We start from the raw sequence: 25,091 nt of genomic DNA, 5'->3' as shown, positions 1-25,091 counted from the left end.
TTCTGAAAAAAACATATCTTTGGGCTCCCCAAATTTTGACTACTACCCGTGCGTCTACGTCCTGGATTGGCCAATCAGTGGTGCCCCACGGTGGCGTGATACATGCTCGTTTACTGTGGTGCTCTGATTGGCTAACCGAACGTGGCGTGGTAGGTAGGATGTCTCTACTCTCTAACTCCTCTTCTTTCCGTCATAATTCACACGGACTCGAAATCGGCCATGCAGGCGCTGCAACACAGTCAACCAAGAGACAACGTCCACATCATCACCTCGATCCTCGCACAGCTACAGGAATTCCAAAGCCAAAACCGACCAGTCGTCTTACACTGGATTCCCAGTCATGTATGGATCGGAGGAAACGACGTGGCAGACGAAGCAGCCAAGGCAGCTACACGTTCTAGTAGCGTACACATCCAAGTTCCAGCAAGTGTGCAACAGATCAAGAATCACCTCAGAAAGACTACCAAGCTCCACATCAAAAAGAGCTTCCTTCATGCACTCAACGCTGGTTCCCAATCAGCCAAATGGTACCTGGCGGCCACAAAAGGGGAACCACCTTTCGCTGACAAGAAAATTCCAAGACAAACCCAAGTCAGCCTACATCGACTACGACTAGGGTACAAGTGCTCCTGGCAGATGATCGGAAATGACGTCATGGAATGCACCTACTGTCAGGAGCCAGCAGCCAACCCACTTGAACACTATCTCCTCGATTGCGAGGTCACACAAAGCCTCCGAAACAGAACTCAAATCTCCCAAGAAACACACACAACACCAGCGGCCACTCTAACCCGAAAGGCCCATACAGACCACATTCACCACCTACTCCGGGTCATCACACGATACCCACCACCCAGATTGCTTAGAAAGCATCCTCTCCCAGCAAGTGCGGACCCCAGTTCGGGGGGCGCGCCACTCCGAAACTGACCACGTCCAAGAGTGGGGGTTGGTGGTAAGCGTCCACTGATCGGGGGTCCGCTCACACTTGCAACCTGCAGTATCCTTCCAATCTGCAGGTGGGACCACCTCTAATCCCAATCCGATCTGGCTGCTCCTGGAGCTCCAGCCGGAACCACCAAACGGGCCGCCTATAGGCAAAGGCCCGTGTCGGACTGCGGTCCGACAATCTCAACAACAAACAACACTTCTATTTTAGTCGACTGCTGGACCCGGAGCTGCGAAGACTTGCCTCTTCTGCTGCATGTTTGAGCAGTCTGCAACTTCGTTGTGATAGGACACTCAATCCTAGTGATTGTACTTACCCAATATAGCGACGGTGCAATTACCATCACAGATTGTACGAAACATTCCAATTTCTGAAAAAAACATATATTTGGGCTCCCCAAATTTTGACTACTACCCGTGCGTCTACGTCCTGGATTGGCCAATCAGTGGTGCCCCACGGTGGCGTGATACATGCTCGTTTACTGCGGTGCTCTGATTGGCTAACCGAACGTGGCGTGGTAGGTAGGATGTCTCTACTCTCTAACTCCTCTTCTTTCCTTTTTTCATCCCCCTCATGCACTCCGTTCCTTGAACGGGAGGCGGGACTTAGCGATACGGTCAATCCGGCAAGGGAACCTGTGATAGTGCAGGGCACCCCTTGTCCGGTTGTCACCGGTAGGTGGCAATTTTTTAGACATAACTATAGTCACAGGTAACCTGGGCGCAGAACCCAGACTGCTGGACCCGGAGCTGCGAAGACCTGCCTCTTTTGCTGCATGTTTGAGCAGTCTGCAACTTTGTTGTGATAAGACACTCAATCCTAGTGATTGTACTTACTCAACATAGTGACGGTGTAATTACCATCACAGATTGTACGGGAAAGTCCAACTTTTGGAAAAAACAAATATTTGGGCTCCCCAAATTTTGACTACTACCCGTGCGTCTACGTCCTGGATTGGCCAATCAGTGGTGCCCCACGGTGGCGTGATGCATGCACGTTTACTGCGGTGCTCTGATTGGCTAACCGAACGTGGCGTGGTAGGTAGGCTGTTTCTACTCTCTAAGTCCTCTTCTTTCCTTTTTTCATCCCCCTCATGCACTCCGTTCTTTGAACGGGAGGCGGGACTTAGCGATACGGTCGATCCGGCAACGGAACCTGTGATAGTGCAGGGCACCCCTTGTCCGGGGGTCACCGGTAGGTGGCAACTTTCTTAGATATAACTATAGTCACAGGTAACCTGGGTGCAGAACCCTACGAGCCCGACGCCCGTCCAAGAGGGTGGGGCGGGGTCACTGCTCCCAGGCAGGAGCCCTGTGTTATAGGTAGGATTAGATGTAATCAAGAAGATGACAACTAGCATTAGAATAAAACATAGAGATAAGGGACACTCTATTGGAAGGGGAAAAGTGGCAGAAATCACTTACAACAAACTGCAAGTCCCACTAACAAGAATATTCAGCACCAATGAAGGTTTTAAAGTAATCTGTAAAGATGACTTTGATTCAGATAAAATCCTTTCAAAAGAAGCAAGAGATATATTTTACAATGAAGGCTTTATTGTTGTCATGCCACCAGAACAAAAAGCAAAAAGATCAGTTTTTGTTCGTCAAGTCGACCAAGAGATCGGGAGGAAGACATCGGAAGACCTGAAAGATGAACTGGAACGCCAAAATAGGTGGATGAAGATTGAAGAAGTCATTAAGATAAAGGACTATACTCATGTTTTTAAGATTACTTTTGAAGAAGTGTCAATGGCTGAGAAAGTTTTACAACAGGGCTTTCTAATATTCAACATGTCAGTCACACCACATCAAATAAAGAAGGAGACATTCATCAGTCTGCAAACTTGCTTCTCCTGCTACAAATATGAAGAACACACAACGAGAGACTGTCCGGAAAAAAAAAAAAAGTACTGCTCAGATTGTGCAGGCGACGACCATACCTACACTGAATGTAAGAATACACATGTTGGCTGTCTCAACTGTAAGAGAAACGGGAATGCATACATAGGACATAGGACGTTAGCAATGGCATGCCCAATAAAAAAACACATGATAAAGTACAAGGAACAAGAAACAAGGAAAAAGGAACAAGACAAGAAGGATACGACATACGTCGAAATAGCCAAGAGAGCGGTCCAAGAGGCTCATAGACCAGAATCCACCATATTAAACTTAAGTGAGCCAATACATGACAAGGTAATGATTAGTATGATCCATGCACATTTGCACAATATCATTGCACCCGGATCATACAATGAGGAATTAAGGAAAATGTTTAAATTGAATAACCTACCAGAGATGATATTTCCAGAGAATCCACAATCCGAAAAACTATTTCAGGCAACATACGCAAGCGAACTGAGAGAAAGACTACAGCTAGACAAACAAAGGTTTGAGCAAGGAGCAACAGCTGATACACAAGGAACACAAGCGACTGATAGAGATCCCAGACAAATGACTAGAAGTGACAAAGAGAAGATAGAAATAACAAAAAGACACTTTACACAAAGGAGAGAGGAGAGAAGATGTATTGAAACTGATCACAATATACAACCTGAATCTGCTGAAGAAATTGGATTAAAAGTTATCACTACAACAAAACATGGAATCCCAACATCGAGACCAACAGGAGGGTCAATAGTAAAAAACTGTGAAGGAGGGATATACAAGTGGACATATCAAGAAAAATCCCTAAGTGAAGATTATGTCTGGTCACTAATTACTACGGACAAACTAAAGATTACGACCAAAGACTTCAAAATAGTAGACCCGTCAGAGTTTAGAAGAGTCAGAAGCGGGAAACAGGATGATAGGTCTCCACTTCAACAGTCACAATCCAAGTATAAGAAATAATGGACAATAGACAAACAGTAAGAACTTTAAGAATAATACAACACAACGTAAGAAACTGGAAGACCGAGAGAATTAACCTAAGTAATATATATATCAAGAAATTGACCCTGACATTATACTAATAAACAGTCACGGTGAGACAGAAAACAACAACATAAAACTCTTTAACTATTATGTAAACCAAAGAAATAAATCGGGCGAGAAAAATGACGGAGTAGCGATAGCGGTTAAAAGAAACTTAAAATTTAAACTAATTGATGACTTCCAGGATGAATTTCTAGCAATAAAAATAAATACAACTCAAGGAGATGTAATTATTGCTACTACTTATCTCCCACCGAGACGACCCTACTTACCTATAGAAGACCTATTAAAATTGGCTAACAATAGTCATCCGATGTACATCTTAGGAGACTTTAACGCCAGACATAGGATTTTTTACAATACAAATAATAACGTCGTGGGAAACGCCCTTAATCAATTAATAAATTTAGGGAAAATCAATCATCTGGGTCCTAACTTTCCAACCTGGAGAAATCACAATACACAATCGACACCAGACAAAATTTTTACCAACAACAAAGCCTTTTTCAATTACCATATAATACAGGGACCTCTTACAGGCAGTGACCATCTGCCAATTATACTAACAATGTCAACAAGCCCCATACAGATACCAATAAAAAAGAGACTGAAAATGAGTAAAACAGACTGGGACAGCTTCAAAGACGACTTAAGTAATCATCACTCGATTAACCTACAAGGGAAAACAACAGAAGATATAGACTCTTAAATGGACAGACTGCACTCAGCAATAAAAACATCTATAACCAAACACACTCCTACTTCACACTTTAGAACATTACCCAACAACAGACTACCAGAAGAAGTTAAATTAATCCAGACCTATTACAATGAAATAAACAGGTATATGGAAAGACACGGCAGTAACAGATGGGTATATACGACACAGATAGCACTACAGATAAAATTAAGAGACGCATGTAAGGAAGCAAACAAAAAATGGAATGATATTATAATGGGGGCTGACATGACTAAAGACACAAAAACATTTTGGACTTCCATAAACAAGATGATGGGGCACAACAAGCAAAAAACACCATACATTAAAGACCAAAATGGAACAAAATTGCACGAGGAAAATGAACAAGAGTCAGCATTCAAAAGGGAATGGGTAAAAGTTTTTAAAATATCAGATGAGGAAAATGAAGATTTTGATAGTGAACACGAAGAAAGTTGATAGAAGAAGAAATGGGAAGACAAATACATAGAATCACCCCAAGGCAAATATATATAGACTATAACTTATTACCTAATAATCAAATAATAACCATGGGAGAAATGATGCACTGTCTGAGGAAATTTAAGGAAAAAGCCCCTGGGCTCACAGGTATTACACGAAATATGATCATGAATCTACCTGAAAACATTTTAAATACACTATTAAACATTTATAACGCATGCTTAATAACTGGTTACTTTCCAGACAAACTAAAATATGCTAAAATTATATTTATTCCTAAGGAGGGTAAGGACAATAAGGAAATATTAAACTACAGGCCAATATCTTTATTAGAAATTACCGGGAAACTATTGGAAAAAATATTAAATTCAAGACTTATAGCCTTTTTAACACAACATGGGAAAACTAACAACAGACAACATGGATTTATGCCCAATAGAAATACCCTAACTGCAATAGCTACAATAACGGAAATAATTGCAATAGAAAAAAGCAAGGGTAATCAGATCAATATAATTTTAAGGGATGTTTCTAAGGCTTTTGATAAAGTTTGGCATTTAGGCTTGAAATATAAAATATTAAAACTGGGACTTAACGAATACTTGCTAAGAATATTGTGTAACTATTTAGATGATATGAGAGCACAAATTCAAATTGGAAACTTTTTAGGAACTATGTTAATCTTGAGAGTGGAGTACCTCAAGGAGGATGCCTTACTCCAACACTATATACAATTTATACTTCAGACACACCTCAACCTACCCCCTTTAGCGAATATGTAATGTTTGCTGATGATATTACTCAAATAGTATCATACCCAGGAAAATCAACTCAATTTATGGCACTCTACACGGTAAGAGCGATAAAAAACAAAAATGATTTTGAGAAAAAATGGAAAATCAGGACAAATAAGAACAAATTCAAGATAATACCAATAGCCAAGATTAAAACAAGTCCAGTAATAGTCGACCAGGAACTATACCCATACGACACTGAAGGTAGGATGCTTGGATTAAAACTAACAAAAAGAGGATATATAACATACTTAAAAGATAAAGAACGACAGGCAAGAATAAGATTATAAAAAATAAAACGCTTTAAGAACCTTAGCATTAATAACAAAAGAAAGATTTATATTGCCCTTGTTAAATCAATTATGGACTACGCACCCATCCCATTGAACACCCTTAGTAAAACGTGCATTAAAAGGTTACAAACAGTACAAAATATAGCCCTCAGATTTATATATAACATAAAATATACAGACCACATCAATAATGAACAGCTACACAAGAGAGCAAACCTCTTGGCAATCAATGTAGATATACACAACAAAGCAGTAAATATTTGGAAAAAAGTGACTGAACTTAACACAGAAACATATCAAAACTGGATAAATAATATAGACAACGAAGAATTCCAAGAACACAGCGGTTTAAATCAGCTAGAAGCAATTAGAACCATCTCCTGCCCCAATATACATATAAAACATTAATAGAGAGAATAAAAGATGAGTGACCTACCAGCTCCACAAGAACCTGGCAGGCCTCTCCATACAGTGTACCTTTAGACTAACATAACTAACATTTAACATTTAACATTGAACTAACATCTTAGCAAAAAAAAAGAAAAAAAATGTGACTACCCTCCCAGCTACACAAGATCTAAGGGCTCAATAACTCAAAAATTATATATATATATATATATATATATATATATATATATATATATATATATATATATTAATAATAATATTAATAATAATAATGTGATTACCCTCCCAGCTATATCAGCCAGGAAGAAGTAATTGAACCACCTCCTGCCTCAACATACACATTTCTACATAAAACATTACTAGAGGAATAAAGATGAGAGTGACCAACCAGCTCCACTAAGAACCTGGCAGGCCTCTTCATACAGTGTACCTTTAGACTAACACAACTAACACTTAACTAACACCTCAAAAAATAAAAATAAAAAAAAAATAAAAAAAAATGTGACTACCCTCCCAGTTACACAAGGACCTGGGCGGGCTCACTAACTCCAACAATAACAAATAATAATAATAAGCAGCATTATATAAATAAACCAATATTAATACAAAGGTCTGACGACCCAAGGGAGCAGAACAAAGACAAAACACCAATAAGATAGATGAAGCGATCTGGTTGATCCCAGATTCTTTCTACTCCTACTGTATTTCAGTTTCACCACTTTTCCTTCAACTCCTAATAATCTTCTTTCACCTCTTAACTAAAGACTTCGTATCGTATCGCAGAACCCTACGAGCCCGACGCCCGTCCAAGAGGGGGAGGCGGGGTCACTGCTCCCAGGCAGGAGCCCTGTGTCATAGGTAGGATTGGGATGTAAACAAGGAAGATGACTACAAGCATTAGAATAAAACATAAAGATAAGGGACACTCTATTGGAAGAGGAAAAGTGGCAGAAATCACTTACAACAAATTGCAAGTCCCACTAACAAGAATATTTAGCGCCAACGAAGGTTTCAAAGTAATCTGTAAAGATGACTTTGATTCAGACAAAATCCTTTCAAAAGAATCCAGAGATGTATTTTACAATGAAGGACTTGTTGTTGTCATGCCACCAAATCAAAAAGCAAAAAGATCAGTTTTCGTTCGTCAAGTCGACGAAGAGATCGGGAGGAAGACATCTGAAGATCTGAAAGCTGAACTGGAACGCCAAAACAGTTGGATGAAGATCGAGGAAGTCATCAAGACAAAAGACTACATTCACGTTTTCAAGATTACCTTCGAAGAAGTTTCAATGGCTGAAAAAGTTTTACAACAAAGCTTTCTAATATTTAACATGTCAGTAACGCCTCATCAAATAAAGAAGGAAACATTCATCAGTCTGCAAACTTGCTTTTCCTGTTACAAATATGAAGAACACACAACGAGAGACTGTCCAGAAAAAGAGAAAAAGTACTGTTCAGATTGTGCAGGCGACGACCATACCTACACTGAATGTAAGAACACACATGTTGGCTGTCTCAACTGTAAGAGAAACGGGAATGCATACATAGGACACATGACGTTAGCAATGGCATGCCCAATAAAAAAACACATGATAAAGTACAAGGAACAGGAAACAAGGAAAAAGGAAAAAGACAAGAAGGATACAACATAAGTCGAAATAGCCAAGAGAGTGGTCCAAGAGGCTCAGAGACCAGAATCCACCATATTAAACTTAAGTGAACCAATACATGACAAGGTAATGATTAGTATGATCCATGCACACCTGCATAATATCATTGCACCCGGATCATACAATGAGGAGTTAAGGAAAATGTTTAAATTTAATAACCTATCAGAGATGATATTCCCAGAGAATCCAGAATCCGAAAAACTATTTCAGGCAACATACTCAAGCGAACTGAGAGAAAGACTACAGCTAGACAAACAAAGGTTTGAGCAAGGAGCAACAGCTGTTCCACAAGGAACACAAGCGACTGATAGAGATCCCAGACAAATGACTAGAAGTGACAAAGAGAAGATAGAAATAACAAAAGGAGAGACTACAAGACAAAGGATAAGGAGGAGAGAAGATAAGATGGAAACTTATCACAATATACAACCTGAATCTGCTGAAGATATTGGATTAAAAGTTATCACTACAACAAAACATGGAATCCCAACATCGAGACCAACAGGAGGGACAATAGCAAAAAACTGTGAAGGAGGGACATATCAAGAAAAATCCCTAAGTGAAGATTACGTCTGGTCACTAATCACTACGGACAAACTAAGGATTACGACCAATGACTTTAAAATAGTAGACCAGTCAGAGTTTAGAAGAGTCAGAAGCGGGAAACAGGACGATAGGTCTCCACTCCAACTGCCACAATCCAAGTATAAGAAATAATGGACAATAGACAAACAGTAAGAACTTTAAGAATAATACAACACAACGTAAGAAACTGGAAGACCGAGAGAATTAACCTAAGTAATATATATCAAAAAATTGACCCTGACATTATACTGATAAACAGTCACGGTGAGACAGAAAACAACAACAAAAAACTCTAACTATTATGTAAACCAAACAAATAAATCGGGTGAGAAAAATGACGGAGTAGCTATAGCGGTTAAAAGAAACTTAAAATTTAAACTAATCGATGACTTCCAGGATGAATTTCTAGCAATAAAAATAAATACAACTCAAGGAGACGTGATTATTGCTACTACTTATCTGCCACCGAGACGACCCTACTTACCTATAGAAGACCTATTAAAATTGGATAACAATAGTCATCCGATGTACATCTTAGGAGACTTTAACGCCAGACACAGGATTTTTGACAATACAAATAATAACGCCGTGGGAAACGCCTTAATCAATTAATAAACCTAGGGAAAATCAATCATCTAGGTCCTAACTTTCCAACCTGGAGAAATCACAATACACAATCGACACCAGACAAAATTTTTACCAACAACAAAGCCTTTTTCAATTGCCATATAAAACAAGGACCTCTCAAAAGCAGTGACCATCTGCCAATTATACTAACACTGTCAACAAGCCCCATACAGATACCAATAAAAAAGAGACTGAAAATGGGTAAAACAGACTGGGACAGCTTCAAAGACGACTTAGGTAATCACCATTCGATTAACCTACAAGGGAAAACAACAGGAGACAGACTCAGAAATGGACAGACTGCACTCAGCAATAAAAACATCTATAACTAAACACACTCCTACTTCACACTTTAGAACATTACCCAACACCAGACTACCAGAAGAAGTTAAATTAATCCAAACCCATTACAATGAAATAAACAGGTACATGGAAAGACACGGCAGTAACAGATGGCTATATACGACACAGACAGCACTACAGATAAAATTAAGAGACGCATGTAAGGAAGCAAACAATAAAAAATGGAATGATATTATAATGGGGGCTGACATGACTAAAGACAAAAACATTTTGGACTTCCATAAACAAGATGATGGGGCACAACAAGCAAAAAACACCATACATTAAAGACCAAAATGGAACAAAATTGCACGAGGAAAATGAACAAGAGTCAGCATTCAAAAGGGAATGGGTAAAAGTTTTTAAAATATCAGATGAGGAAAATGAAGATTTTGATAGTGGACACGAAGAAAGGATAGAAGACGAAATGGGAAGGCATATACATAGAATCACCCCAAAGCAATATATAGACTATAACTTATTACCTGATAATCAAATAATAACCATGGGAGAAATGATGCACTGTCTGAGGAAGTTTAAGGAAAAAGCCCCCGGGCTCACAGGTATTACACGAAATATGATCATGAATCTACCTGAAAACATCTTAAAAACACTATTAAGCATTTATAACGCATGCTTAATAACCGGTTACTTTCCAGACAAACTAAAATATGCTAAAATGATTTTTATTCCCAAGGAGGGTAAGGACAATAAGGAAATATTAAACTACAGGCCAATATCTTTATTAGAAATTACCGGGAAACTATTGGAAAAAATTTTAAATTCAAGACTTATAACCTTTTAAACACAACAGGGGAAAACTAACAATAGACAACATGGATTTATGCCCAATAGAAATACCCTAACTGCAATAGCTACAATAACGGAAATAATTGCAATAGAAAAAAGCAAGGGTAACCAGATCAATCTAATTTTAATTGACGTTTCTAAGACTTTTGATAAAGTTTGGCATTTAGGCTTAAAATATAAAATATTAAAACTGGGACTTAACGAATACTTGCTAAGAATATTGTGTAACTATTTAGATGATAGGAGAGCACAAATTCTAATTGGAAACTTTATGGGAACTATGTTTAATCTTGAGAGTGGAGTACCTCAAGGAGGATGCCTTTCTCCAACACTATATACAATTTATACCTCAGACACACCTCAACCTACCCCCTTTAGCGAATATGTAATGTTTGCTGATGATATTACTCAAATAGTATCATACCCAGGAAAATCAACCCTATTTATGGCACTCTACACGGTAAGAGCGATAAAAAATATAAATGATTTTGAGAAAAAATGGAAAATCAGGACAAATAAGAACACATTCAAGATAATACCAATAGCCAAGATCAAAACAAGTCCAGTAATAGTCGATCAGGAACTATACCCATACGACACTGAAGGCAGGATGCTTGGACTAAAACTAACAAAAAGAGGATATATAACATACTTAAAAGATAAAGAACGACAGGCAAGAATAAGATTATCAAAAATAAAACGCGTTAAGAACCTTAGCATTAATAACAAAAGAAAGATTTATATTGCCCTTGTCAAATCAATTATGGACTACCCACCCATCCCATTGAACACCCTTAGTAAAACGAGCATTAAAAGGTTACAAACAGTACAAAATATAGCCCTCAGATTTATATATAACATAAAATATACAGACCACATCAATAATGAACAGCTACACAAGAGAGCAAACCTCTTAGCAATCAATGTAGAAATACACAACAAAGCTGCAAATATTTGGAAAAAAGTGACTGAACTTAACACAGAAACATATCAGAACTGGATAAATAATATAGACAACGAAGAATTCCAAGAACACAGTTGGTTTAAATCAGCCAGGAAGAAAGTAATTGAACCATCTCCTGCCCCAATATACACATAAAACATTAATAGAGAGAATAAAAGATGAGCGTGACCTACCAGCTCCACTAAGAACCTGGCAGGCCTCTCCATACAGTGTACCTTTAGACTAACACAACTAACATTTAACATTTAACTAACATCTTAGAAAAAAAAAAAATGTGACTACCCTCCCAGCCACACAAGGACCTGGGCGGGCTCACTAACTCCATCGGAAAAAAAAATAATAATAATAATGTGATTACTCTCCCAGCTACATCAGCCAGGAAGAAGTAATTGAACCACCTCCTGCCCCAATATACACATAAAACATTAATAGAGAAAATAAAAGATGAGTGACCTACCAGCTCCACTAAGAACCTGGCAGGCCTCTCCATACAGTGTACCTTTAGACTAACACAACTAACACTTAACTAACACCTCAGAAAAAAAAAAATGTGACTACCCTCCCAGTTACACAAGGACCTGGGCGGGCTCACTAACTCCAACAATAAAAAAATAATAATAATAAGCAGCATTATATAAATGAACCAATATTAATACAAAGGTCTGACGACCCAAGGGAGCAGAACAAAGATAAAACACCACTAGGAAAGATGAAGCGATCTGGTTGAGCCCAGATTCTTTCTACTCCTACTGTATTTCAGTTTCACCACTTTTCCCTCAACCCCTAATAATCTTCTTTCACCTCATAACTAAAGACTATACCGTACCGTCTATTTTAGCCTGTACTCACCCTTGAAGATGTGAATTACACGAAAGCTCTTGGGAACTTTGTGTTTTCTTTTTCCTTGTGGTTATCAGCATATATATATATATATATATATATATATATATATATATATATATATATATATATATATATATATATTTCATTAGCCCAATATAGTATATATATAGTAAGTGAGTTAACGCACCGTTGAGTCCTATCCTGTTCGGATATTATAAAAACTTTATCTATATCTCCTTTATTGATTCCTTTCACCCACTTAAATACTTCTATCATATCTCCTCGCACTCTTCGTCTTACTAGGAAATGCAAGTTAAGTTTCTTTAATCTATCTTGATATGGAAGGTTTCTAAGTCCCGGAATCATATTCGTCATTCTTCGCTGCACCGACTCCAGTGAATTGATATCCGTTCTATAATAAGGGCACCAGAACTGAACAGCATAATCGATGTGTGGCCTGACTAACGCAAGATATAGCTGCACTCTTATTACTTAAACTTCTAGATAAAAAAACCTAATACTCTGTTTGCCTTATTTCGAACATTAACGCACTGTTTTTTAGGCCGTAGGTCTGGGCTTAGAAGTACCCCTAAGTCTCTTTCACAAGTCGATTTCTCTAGGTTGATGTTGTTAAGGTTGTATACATTGACAGTATTTGTTTTTCCAATATTAAGTACGGTGCACTTTCTGGTGTTGAATTTCATTTGCCATTTTCTGACCACTCCTGCAGTTTATTTAAGTATTGTGCAAGTATTGTGGAATTCTTGAGAGTAATATAAAGTGCAAAGATTAAGGAATTGTACAATGGAAGTGTGCTGACTACAGTATATGCATACTCGAAATGAGAAGCCTAGTTGTGAAGACAAACCCTGTGAACGGTGTTGTGAAAAATTAGTGATTATTAAAGAGGATTACAGTACATAAGTGTGTTTCTGTGACATGGTGGAAATCTATCTGCCCGTTGGTTGTCTGTGCACTGATACCAATCGTCGGGAAATTACCGGAAACTGGCGGGACAGCCAGTGGTAATTTGACGGCACTTGTCATATATCTACTGCGTCTGTACATATGATCTGGCCGCTGGTAACCAGTGGTGGAAGCTGGGTAAGGCGTGAAAGTAGGGTCGTAACACTGATATCAGATATGGGATAGCCTGGCAATGAGTTATTAGGCAAGATGGAAGGTGAAGGTGTCCATACCAGAAGCTAGAAAGAGCAACAAACAGCTTTGCAAGAACAGCTATAAGCACAACAAGAAGAGCAGAAACATGAAAATTCAGGAACAACTGCAGGAACAGAGAGAATAACATAAGCAACTACTGCAAGATCAGAGAGAAGAACAGAAATAACAAGTACAGCAGATGCAGGAAGAAATTGACAAGAAAATTCATGAACGGGATGAGGCTCTGCAGACTGCAAGTGATGTGTAACAGATGGAATGATGCGTTTCATGAGGTGCAAGTTGAAGTGGAAGAAAAATTTAAATAGCACAAACAAAAAGTGAGTGGTGAGATCACAGAGGTACAAGAGGAGAGAACAGTGGTGAGCAATGAGCTACAGAAAGTCAGTAGCAGGATGGAAGCTCTGGATAAGTGTCTAACAGCAGGGTATCAGTCAACATCTAGTGACCCCTATAATTGTGAAGGTGTGCGTGAAACATCGCTTGTTCACGCTCAGAGTAGAGTGAATAGTGTTAAAAAATTATGAAAATTACGATGAACATGTGGGAAGGGGAAGTGTTGAGCTGAATTATAGAGCACCTGAGTTCAGACCCCGAGCTACGACAATTGAAGTGATGAACTGGTACCACACGGTTTCATGATCTCCACACCCCAAAGTTGAGTTTTAGCTATGCAGCCAAATGTTACCCGTTTGACCTGACCTACTCGAAAACTAAGGAAGGTACTTTTGGGACTCTTGCTCCTGGACTAATAGCGGCTCATGTGTAACGCCAAGTTTATTAATATTTCTTTTACTCGTTGTTACGAGTTGGGGATTTAGAATATAGTTATACGTCTACCCAGATCCCAACAGGTAACAAAAAAAAACAAAAAAACAAAGACAATCGGACTATAAAAGGGTAGACAAAGGATGCGAGTTTTCTTTGTGTATAATAAAGTACCATAAATTCCTTAACAAAATATTCAGCTTATAAATTACCCTTAACCAAACTTAACCTAAACATTAACAGTATATACATATTAATACAACAAACCATTTTGAAGCAAGTGGACGTGGGGGAGGCAATACAAGATAAAAGTACTTGAGTGAGGAGCTGAGATGGCTGACGAGTAAGGCCGAGTATTGTAGAAGACGGTAGGTAGTCACTGCACGTAGGTTTAGAGGATAGATGATCCTGTGGTCACTTCCCAGAGCCAAGTCCTCTCTCCTCGAATTGGAGCTGACAAAGAAGACTTTGAGGAGGTGACGCAACAACCAGGATATGGAGAAGGGAAACCCCGGAGTGTTAACTAAGACGAGTCATACTCGTGTCTCGTCCCTAGATGGCGTTGCTCGTGGTGCTGGGTAGGTAGATCAGGACAATAGATGGCGTGGTTCGTAGTGCTGGGTGGAGGGGTTCGTAACACTCGTCTTAGAGGTCTTGTACCAACCTTAGTTAGACTAGTGTGAAATAAGTGACGAGACAAACGAACCTTACATATTTTCCTTTACTTACTTATTCATATGACTGTCGCAATGCAAGTGCATCTTACCATAACCTCATGCGGTTCTTGGTGCCAATACCCAGAGGACCACGTTATATCATTCTTACACGTGTTAATAGTGTACTTGTGTGAGCTCAATATGATTGTTTATATGTAAATAAGTATTTTTAATTATACTGTCACTATTCGTTTTACCTATCCTCTACTACTGTATACTAAATTGATAACTATCTAATTTAATGCTATTTCCTTGAGTACACTCCGCCTTGTCTACAGTTTTGAAACTTGTAGTTGGCAATATTGCCTAATTATTAAGTGATCATTGGAAATTCGGGACCAAATCACCATATTGCTAACTAAAGGTTTAATAGCCTTAGCAATATCCATGAAAAATACGTTTTTAATTTTTTTTTTGCCTAAGGCACCCTCAGGGCCCTGTTAGCTTGGCAAGTGGCAGGCATGTCCCTTTGTTTCTTAACTGAATTTTTATACATATTTTCTCTAAAACAAGATATAATTTACTCTAAAATCATGGCACTTTTACAATGGTAACATATCTAAGACGAGTTTATTAAGAGTTTTAAATATTAAAATAAGATGAAAAATATAGCTTGAACAATTTTAATAAAATACTTAATATAAGTAAACTGGAACAGCGCAAATTTTAATTATTAGCGAAGTAGGAATGCTGACAGGATCCTAACGCCAGTCTGTCAGTGAATGGGACAGTGCGAGTTGCCATTTTGATATAAAATCTCATGAAGGAAACGTATAGTTGTTTTCACTCTGATGGTTTTCATAATTTTAGTATTAATAACCCAAAGAGATGGTAAGATGTAGTTTGTAATATTTGATACAAGTGAATTATTAAGTGATATATTTAAAGTTTTATAAGACCCAGTTTGAAAAAGGCGAATTTCTTCACACATGTTAGGATGTTTTGTGTAATAAGTCTTAAAGACAATACTGAGTTATATAGTTTATAATTATTCATGATATAATTAACGGTCACCATGAAAGATATTACCTAATAGGAATTATTTGGAATGTTATATCTGTGAATTCATTAGCTGCTTAAATGATTCTGTGTAAAGCATTTTTCAGTGTTTGAAGTGAATTATTATTATTTATATTAGCAACTGAATATAAACATTATTTTTTGAGGTTTACGTCTTGGAGGAGATTCTGTGTAGAGCAGTTATTTACACAGTTGTAGAATGGAGCTTTTAAGATTGCTACCAGATTTAAGATTGAAGCTCTATATGCCCCAGAGGTTCCAAGTATTTTGAAAGAAACCAGTGGAAGAAGACTCGGTATAAGACTTGAAGCAAGAACTTGGAAGTTCAGCAAAGTGTGAAATTTATGTGCTAACCATAGAATGTTAATTGAAAAGTAATAACATATATAATTTTTGTTTTATTAATTTGATCGTCTGGTGAGAAATTATCACTAGATAGTGTATGTGTGTGATTGAATTTTTAATATTTATGGCTATGTATAATTACTGCAAGTAAAGAATTTCTTAAAGTCATAACCCTGTATTTGTTTTTGTTTTATTCAGATAGGGTAACTTAAAGATTTAATATTTTATAAGTTGGTGCTATCATCATTAACTACAGTACAGTATATGCCTATCGCTCAGAACTACTGTAATGCACGAGTTGTTGGTTCTGGGTAAACACAAGAAATACTCTCTGTCACGTTCGTAGAGTGATCCGGTATGTTTTTAAATAAGTTTAAAGTCCTGCTATAATAGTCGAGTTAAGTTTATTTCTCTAGAAACAGGGCCGCCATTTGCAATGAGGTCACCACATTCCCCGCAGACAATGTTTTCCAACAAACTCATCGCTGCAGTCGGAGGTAGTACAAGGGATGGCCTCTTCAGATCCCAAATGCCAAGTTCAGGTAATTTTAAGGGTGATTTTTTTATGGTCTAAGTCATGGACATCTCGTAAGTGAAGAAATGTGCCGTAAAGAGAAGGTTATGGACATAAAAAACAGCTCATCTGTCATGTATTCTTACCTGGGAGACTTTCTCTGTTTTTTTTTCCAGTGCACTTACAGAGTATATCAGTACTAGATGGAGATACGAGTCAATTTAGTTGTAATGACAATGTCTGGACTTTTTGAGAATGCCTGTTGCTAGGTAAACCTGACAGCATAGAGCTGTTTTTGTTTTGATGATACATAATTTTTATTAATTAATGGGTAAAATTTTACTTTAACTATCCTAAGTATTTGGATGCTTAGATTCGAGATAGGCTATATTGGGTAAATTTAAAATTTTGGTCATCCCTGTACTTAAATATGCAGACTGTGTTTTTTCTAATGGTTTGAGATGTGTTATGAACGGTTTAGACCTTCTTTTCCATCGGAAATCACTAGGTTTAAATTACTACCCCCCCCCCTCCATACCTGTGTGCCTTAAGCTAGTCTTATAACTTATAATATAACTTATCATACCCCTAACCCAGTGGTTCTCAACCTTTTCACTCCATTCCCCTTGAGGAATTTTCAACATCCTCGTGGCCTCTTTCATTTTTCTCCCAACCCCCAATAATGTTGAAAAATAAAATGCAGATGAAGAGAATACCCTTATTTTATTTCAAGGTTGACAATAATCATTATCTTATATTTTGATAGACTTACATGATTTACATAACTGACGTCACTAGACTAGAGTGACAAGCCTCACAGAAAACTTGAAATTGGTTGGGAAAAAGTTCATATGACCTCTGCATATTTTGTCACAGCTCAATGGGAAGGCTGACATTGTTTCCTTTCAGTCAGGTGACTGATCCGAGGTTGTGTCACTGACAATGCACATCTCATGTCTGGGTCCACATCCAGTCGGTTCCGGCTTTTACTCTTTATATGTAAAAGGGTGGAGAAACCAGATTCGCATAAATAGGTAGTTGAAAAAGGGAAGAGGACTCGAAGTGCTATCTCGCTAACTTTTGGATATGACTGATACATTGAGGACCAGAATACAGTCAGAGATCTTTCTTCATAGAGATCTTTGGCAGCAGAATCATTCTTGAGATCAAGAAATTCGTCCTGAACATCATTTGGAATGGTAGCAATATCAAGAGTGCCAGAGAAAGGATTCCTCACCAATTTCCCATCTTCCTCCTCGAAATCTGGGAAATACTTTTTGAGCTCACTTTCCAAGGATTTCAGGTGCTGAGTGATTTCAATTTTGAGTGATGGATAAAGCAGATGATCTTCATTCTCATCAAGAACAGTTGAAAGATTCTCAAACATGGCAACATTTCCTGCTTTGACTTTCCTTTGCCAATTCTAGAGCTTGGCAAGAAATGCACGAAGACAATCCATGAGGTGAAACACATTTCTGTCCTTGCCCTGCAGCTTGAGATACAGCCTGTTTGGCTGCTCAAATATATCTGCTAAATATGCAAGACGTGGCTCCCACAATACCTCATTGAGGTGACTTAATAGATCATCTTTCCCTTGCACTTCCAGGAACAACTTAAGCTCTCCCCGAAGTTCAAACACTCGATTCACAACATTGCCCTTGGAAAGCCAGCGCACTTTGGAGTAAAAGAGGAGGGCTTCATGCTCTGAATCCATGTGTCTACAAAGGTTCTGGAAAAAGCTAGAGTTCAGGTCTCCAGCTTTCATAAAGTTGACACATTTGACCACTGCCTCCAGAATCTTGCGAAGTTCATCAGGGAGGGTTTTCGACGCCAGTGCAAAACGATGGATCATTCAATGGATCCCTTTGACACGCTTCCGGAACCCCGATTTTGATCCCAGCATCGCCGGAGCCCCATCCGTACAGACTCCACAACAATTTCCCAGCTGATCCTGTTAGCTGTGAAGAAAGAAGACAGCTTTTCCATCACATCTACAGCTGTTGTGGTGGTCTCAAGCTGTGTACAGAACAGATATTCCTCCTTGATGTCACACAAGAAAACATACCTAACAAACACGAGTAGCTGTGCACAAGAACTCACGTCCGTTGACTCATCCAGCTGTATTGCAAACATACCAGTTGGAGATAATTTGATCCCCTGTATCACTTTTTCCTTTTCGTCATCTGGCATTTCATTAATTCTCCGTTTCACTGTATAGTTTGACAAGGAAATTTGTTAAATTTAACGTTCACTTGCCTCTCCAAGAACCCGTTTGACCATTTTTAAAGCACATGGCTTAATTAAAGTTTCACTAATTGTATGGGGCTTCTTTTGCTTTGCTATTTCGAGGGAAACCTCGTATGATGCCTCAACTACACTTACGGTCTGTTGTTGGAAAGCACCACTCTCGTCCAGTTTCTGTTTTCCCAAACTCCGTTCATGGCGCCTGAAGAAATCGGTGTCTCTCTCCGCATACTGTGGATGGATCGTCATCAGATGATGCTTCAGCTTACTCGGCCTCATAGAATTGTTCCCCAGCACTTTGAAGCGCAGCACACACTGATGTTTCTCAATGCCATCAGTGAGGATTGATGTAAATCCGTAGTTAATGTATCCATCGATGTACTTCCGCTTCTTAGCAACACTAGTAGCCATCACAAATCTAGAGAAAATAATGAAGACAGAATGTCAGAACAGACAAACAGACAAGTGATAAAGACTAAAGAATGATAAAGAAGGATAGATAAATAGGACAAGAGTTAGAATGGCAAACACACACACACACATTGACATACATAACACGCCCATGAACTCTCACATAAAGCACACATACAGTCATACACAAACATGCGCACAGGTAAGCATTCACACTCAAGCTAGCAAGCTGAAGTGTGCTTCCTGTAAGCAAGAACACGCCTCCTTTGACAAGCAGTGCCCAACTTGGAAGAATAATAAGAATAGTGAGTCATACCAATTTGGCACTAAAAAGGGTAGGATTATATAAGTAAAGAATGAGTATGAACAACAATTGCACCAATAAATAAGGAAATAATTAATAAAGGAAGTGTACAGATATTTCACCCACGTAAAGCAGCGACCACATGAATTATGAAACAAAATAAGTAACACCAATTACGGAGTATATTATGCTTGAGTCAAGCTCAAACACAATATATGGTTCAGAGACAATACACTCCACTGTTTTCGTGATGTTATCCCATGCCAGACTGAGATAATTCGGTCCTATCACCACTTGCAAAGGGATGACATACGGACACGTACTGAACAAGTCAGTTCAGCAGCTCGGTCCAGCGCCTGTCACACAGACAGGGACTGGACCTGTGAAATCTTAAATAGTCCGTAAAAAAAAAATATATATATCACCAGAGTATGTAAATATTAAATTTGTATTGTCGTTATGATTTAACAAAATGACAAAAAAAGAATGAAAATTCTCTTCTGCCAAGTCAAAATAAGTAATACAAGTTTTGTTTAAATCAGATTCCCAACATTATTTGGAAACGTACAATTTATAGCAGCTCGCCGTGGCTCCCTTGGGGGCCGTGGCCCCCAGGTTGAGAACCACTGCCCTAACCTAACCTAACTCATGATTTGAATTTTCTTATGCGATAGAGAAATATTTTGCGACATAAATCCCGTAGAGATAATGTGTCTTATTGTTTAAAGTACTTAGTCCCATAGTTAGAATCTTAAGGTTCCCCAGATGACCAAAACCAAAATAATAACAATATTGTTTGGAATGTTTATACTGCGAAATTTGGAGTAGAGGCAGCAAATATCCATAGTATTACTGTGTTGTACAGTAAAGCACAATTAATTATCTAATAATATTTACTTACAGAGCCGTTCAGCCGAGAAAGTTGGACAACTACTTCCATAGCAAGGTAGATGAAAAAAAAAATACCCAAAGCAGATGTCTTTATGACTGTAGAGTATTATTAAGAACTCGGCCATCCAGCTATGAAGCACGTTAAATTACGTCTGTCATCTGATCATCTCAAGCCCATCCGCTGGCCATGGTCGTCCCTAGTCCACCCAAAACAATAAATATAGACATCAATGACGAAAATTGTCTAGGTATAATAATAGCAACATAGCAAAATAAGTGAGACTCAGCTCCCAAACGAGGGTAAACTAACAGAACGGGGTAACGGATATATCTTCTACTGGGAGGGTAACTCTGCTGTGGAGAGAAACTGCATTCATGAAGTTGGCTTTTCCATTTGCCAATCCATCCTACATAGGCTAACTGAAATGCCTATTGGGATCAACAAGTGCCTCATGACGTTCCGAGTACCACTGTATTACTCATGCCATGCCTTCTTCATCAGTGCATATACCCCAACACTGGAAGCAGAGGATGACATCAAGGAGACCTTTTACGCCAATCTTAACTGAGTGCTAACCTTTATCCCCAGAGAAGATAAGATTGTGCTCCTGGGTGACTTCAATGCCAGAATTAGCAGACACTGACATATGGCAGGAAACCATAGGAAGAAACGGAGAGGGCAAGTGTAATCCCAATGGCCTACCCTTCCTCAGCAACTGTACTGAGCACAACCACTCTATCATCAACACCTTGTTTAAGGTATTCAGATAAGTTCAAGGGTTCTTGGCAACATCCACGAATTAAACATTAACAACTAAACCGACGATAACTCCCTATTTAAAGACGAAAACGGAATACGTTAGCACTGGAAAGAACACTGCCATTCGCCGCTTAACCGAAATAACGATGTGGATGTCCTGACTACCCAGTTGGTCCCTTTGCATTCAGAACCGACCCACCTCAGCTATCCTTCATCCCTGGATGATATAGCTACAGTACTGCCATAAACCAGATGAAAAATAACAAAGCCACAGGGTGTGATGGAATCCCTGCCGAGGTTGTTACGACCCTAGGGTAGATCGTTACATAAACACGATTCACTGAAGTCTTTCAAATATATCAGTATTATTTATTATATTATTAATCCCCAGTTCCCCCAACAAAGGTCAAGTTAACAGGTCAAAACTTAAACAAGTCAATAAATATATAAACTTTTAATAACTTAATCCCATCATCACATATGTACACAAAATAAAATAAATCACACAAAATCAATATCCAGCAATAATAAATCTCAATGATCAAATGCCAACTCCCAAAACACCAGTGACTGACAACAGTGTACCAGCCAAAGATATTCTACTCAAGATAGGCGGCGGCGGAGTCATTAGTTATGAGGTAAAAGAAGAATATTAGGGGTTGAAGAAAATGTGGTGAAACTGAAATACAGTAGGAGGAAGAAGGATCTGGGCTCAACTAGATCGCTTCATCTTTCCTATTGGTGTTTTATCTTTGTTCTGCTCCCTTGGGTCGTCAGACCTTTGAATTAATATTGGTTTATTTATATAGTCCTGCTTATTATCATTATTATTTTTTTTTATATACTGCGATGAAGTTAGTGAGCCCGCCCAGGTCCTTGTGTAGCTGGGAGGGTAGTCACATTTTTTTTTTTTTTTTTTTTGCTAAGGTGTTGGTTAAATGTTAAGTGTGTTAGTCTAAAAGTACACTGTATGGAGAGGCCTGCCAGGTTCTTAGTAGAACTGGTAGGTCACACTCATTTTTTAGTCTCTCTATTAATGATTTATGTGTGTATTGGGGAAGGAGGTGGTTTAATTACTTTCTTCCTGGCTGATTTAAACCAACTGTGTTCTTGAAATTCTTCATTATCTATATTATTTATCCAGTTTTGGTAAGCTTCTGTGTGGAGTTCAGTCACTTTGTTCCAAATATTTGCTGCTTTGTTGTGTATTTCTACATTGATTGCTAGGAGGTTTGCTCTCTTGTGTAGCTGCTCATTATTGATGTGGTCAGTATATTTTATGTGATAAATAAATCTGAGAGTTATATTTTGTACTGTTTGTAACCTTTTAATGCTCGTTTTACTAAGGGTGTTCAATGCGATGGGTGGGTAGTCCATAATTGATTTGACAAGGGCCATATATATCTTTCTTTTGTTATTTATGCTAAGGTTCTTAAAACGTTTTATTTTTGATAATCTTATTCTTGCCTGTCGTTCTGTATCTTTTATGTACGTTATATATCCTCTTTTTGTTAGTTTTAGTCCAAGCACTCTGCCTTCAGCGTTGTATGGGTATAGTTCCTGGTCGACTATTACTGGACTTGTTTTGATCTTGGCTATTGGTATTATCTTGAATTTGTTCTTATTTGTCCTGATTTTCCATTTTTTCTCAAAGTCATTTATATTTTATATCGCTCTTACCATGTAGAGTGCCATAAATTGGGTTGATTTTCCTGGGTATGATACTATTTGAGTAATATTATCAGCAAACATTACATATTCGCTAAAGGGGGTGGGTTGAGGTGTGTCTGAGGTATAAATTGTATATAGTGTTGGAGAAAGGCATCCTCCTTGAGGTACTCCACTCTAAGGATTAAACATAGTTCCCCTAAGGTTTCCAATTTGATTTTGTGCTCTCCTATCATCTAAATAGTTACACAATATTCTTAGCAAGTGTTCGTTAAGTCCCAATTATAATATTTTATATTTTAAGCCTAAATGCCAAACTTTATCAAACGCCTTAGAAACGTCCCTTAAAATTATATTGATCTGGTTCCCCTTGCTTTTTTCTATTGCAATTATTTCCGATATTGTAGCTATTGCAGTTAGGGTATTTCTATTGGGCATAAATCCATGTTGTCTATTGTCAGTTTTCCCCTGTTGAGTTTAAAAGGTTACAAGTCTTGAATTTATTTTTTTTCCAGTAGTTTCCCGGTAATTTCTAATAAAGATATTGTCCTGTAGTTTAATATTTCCTTATTGTCCTTACCCTCCTTGGGAATAAATATCGTCTTAGCATATTTTAGATTGTCTGGAAAGTAACCGGTTATTAAGCATGCGCTATAAAAGTTTAATAGTGTTTTTAAGATGTTTTGAGGTAGATTTATGATCATATTTCGTGTAATACCTTTTCCTTAAACTTGCTCAGACAGTGCATCATTTCTCCCATGGTTATTATTTGATTATTAGGTAGTAAGTTATAGTCTATATATTGCTTTGGGGTGATTCTATGTATGTGTCTTCCCATTTCGTCTTCTATCCTTTCTTCGTGATCACTATTAAAATCTTAATTTTCCTCATCTGATATTTTAAAAACTTTTACCCATTCCCTTTTGAATGCTGACTCTTATTCATTTTCCTCGAACAGTTTTGTTCCATTTTGGTCTTTAATGTATGGTGTTTTTTGTTTGTTGTGCCCCATCATCTTGTTTATGGAAGTCCAAAATGTTTTAGTGTCTTTAGTCTTGTCGGCCGCCATTATAATATCATTCCATTTTTTGTTGCTTGCTTCCTTACATGCGTCTCTTAATTTTATCTGTAGTGCTGTCTGCGTCGTATATAGCCATCTGTTACTACCGTGTCTTTCCATGTACCTGTTTATTTCATTGTAATGGGTTTGGATTAATTTAACTTCTTTTGTTAGTCTGTTGTTGGGTAATGTTTTAAAGTGTGAAGTAGGAGTGTGTTTGGTTATAGATATTTTTATTGCTGAGTGCATGTCTGTCCATTTCTGATTCTATGTCTTCCGTTGTTTTCCCTTGTAGGTTAATCGAATGGTGATTACCTAAGTCGTCTTTGAAGTTGTCCCAGTCTGTTTTGCTCATTTTCAGTCTCTTTTTTTATTGGTATCTGTATGGGGTTTGTTGACAGTGTTAGTAAAATTGGTAGATGGTCTCTGCCTGTGAGAGGTCCTTGTTTTATATGGTAATTGAAAAAGGCTTTGTTGTTGGTAAAAATTCTGTCTGGTGTCGATTGTGTATTGTGATTTCTCCAGGTTGGAAAGTTTGGACCTAGATGATTGATTTTCCCGAGGTTTATTTATTGATTAAGGGCGTTTCCTATGGCGTTATTTTATTTCTATCTTCTCTTTGTCACTTCTAGTCATTTGTCTAGGACAGTGGTTCTCAACCTTGTTTGCCCCATGCACCCTTTTCACCATATGTCAGAATGTCATTCCCCCCTCCTTTCCAAGATTGTCTGCCTCAAAAAGTGCATTCCAAATAATATGCATATAATACTGAAAATCCTTTATTTTTTCCATATTAGTACATATACATTT

The 25,091-nt window shown here is 38.1% G+C and overlaps 3 protein-coding genes across 3 annotated transcripts in view; all 3 read right to left on the bottom strand.

Moving 5' to 3' along the window:
* The window catches only part of LOC121854588, a 48,272-nt gene extending 29,942 nt beyond the window's left edge, over nucleotides 1-18,330 (bottom strand). Inside the window, exon 1 of the mRNA XM_042349283.1 lies at nucleotides 18,058-18,330. Within this exon, the coding sequence (XP_042205217.1) occupies nucleotides 18,058-18,330 (273 nt within the window). The remainder of the gene's footprint in view (nucleotides 1-18,057) is intronic.
* A 36-nt stretch (nucleotides 18,331-18,366) lies between these two features.
* LOC121854583 (protein FAM200B-like) lies at nucleotides 18,367-18,795 on the bottom strand. Its single transcript, XM_042349269.1, has one exon. The coding sequence runs from the start codon at nucleotides 18,793-18,795 to the stop codon at nucleotides 18,367-18,369; it is 429 nt and encodes a 142-aa protein (XP_042205203.1).
* Nucleotides 18,796-19,184: 389 nt separating this feature from the next.
* On the bottom strand, nucleotides 19,185-19,598 carry LOC121854575 (zinc finger BED domain-containing protein 5-like). The gene has a single exon (XM_042349259.1). The coding sequence runs from the start codon at nucleotides 19,596-19,598 to the stop codon at nucleotides 19,185-19,187; it is 414 nt and encodes a 137-aa protein (XP_042205193.1).
* Between the last annotated feature and the right edge of the window lie 5,493 nt (nucleotides 19,599-25,091).

The sequence above is a fragment of the Homarus americanus genome, unplaced genomic scaffold (genome assembly GCF_018991925.1).
Source record: "Homarus americanus isolate GMGI-L3 unplaced genomic scaffold, GMGI_Hamer_2.0 scaffold15712, whole genome shotgun sequence".
NCBI lineage: Eukaryota > Metazoa > Arthropoda > Malacostraca > Decapoda > Nephropidae > Homarus > Homarus americanus.
This window is presented reverse-complemented; position numbering and strand designations above follow the sequence as displayed.

What these genes read in the sequence shown, in the direction of transcription:
- LOC121854583 (XM_042349269.1), bottom strand. Translation starts at nt 18,795, where the DNA reads ATGATCCATCGTTTTGCACTGGCGTCGAAAACCCTCCCTGATGAACTT.
- LOC121854575 (XM_042349259.1), bottom strand. Translation starts at nt 19,598, where the DNA reads ATGGCTACTAGTGTTGCTAAGAAGCGGAAGTACATCGATGGATACATT.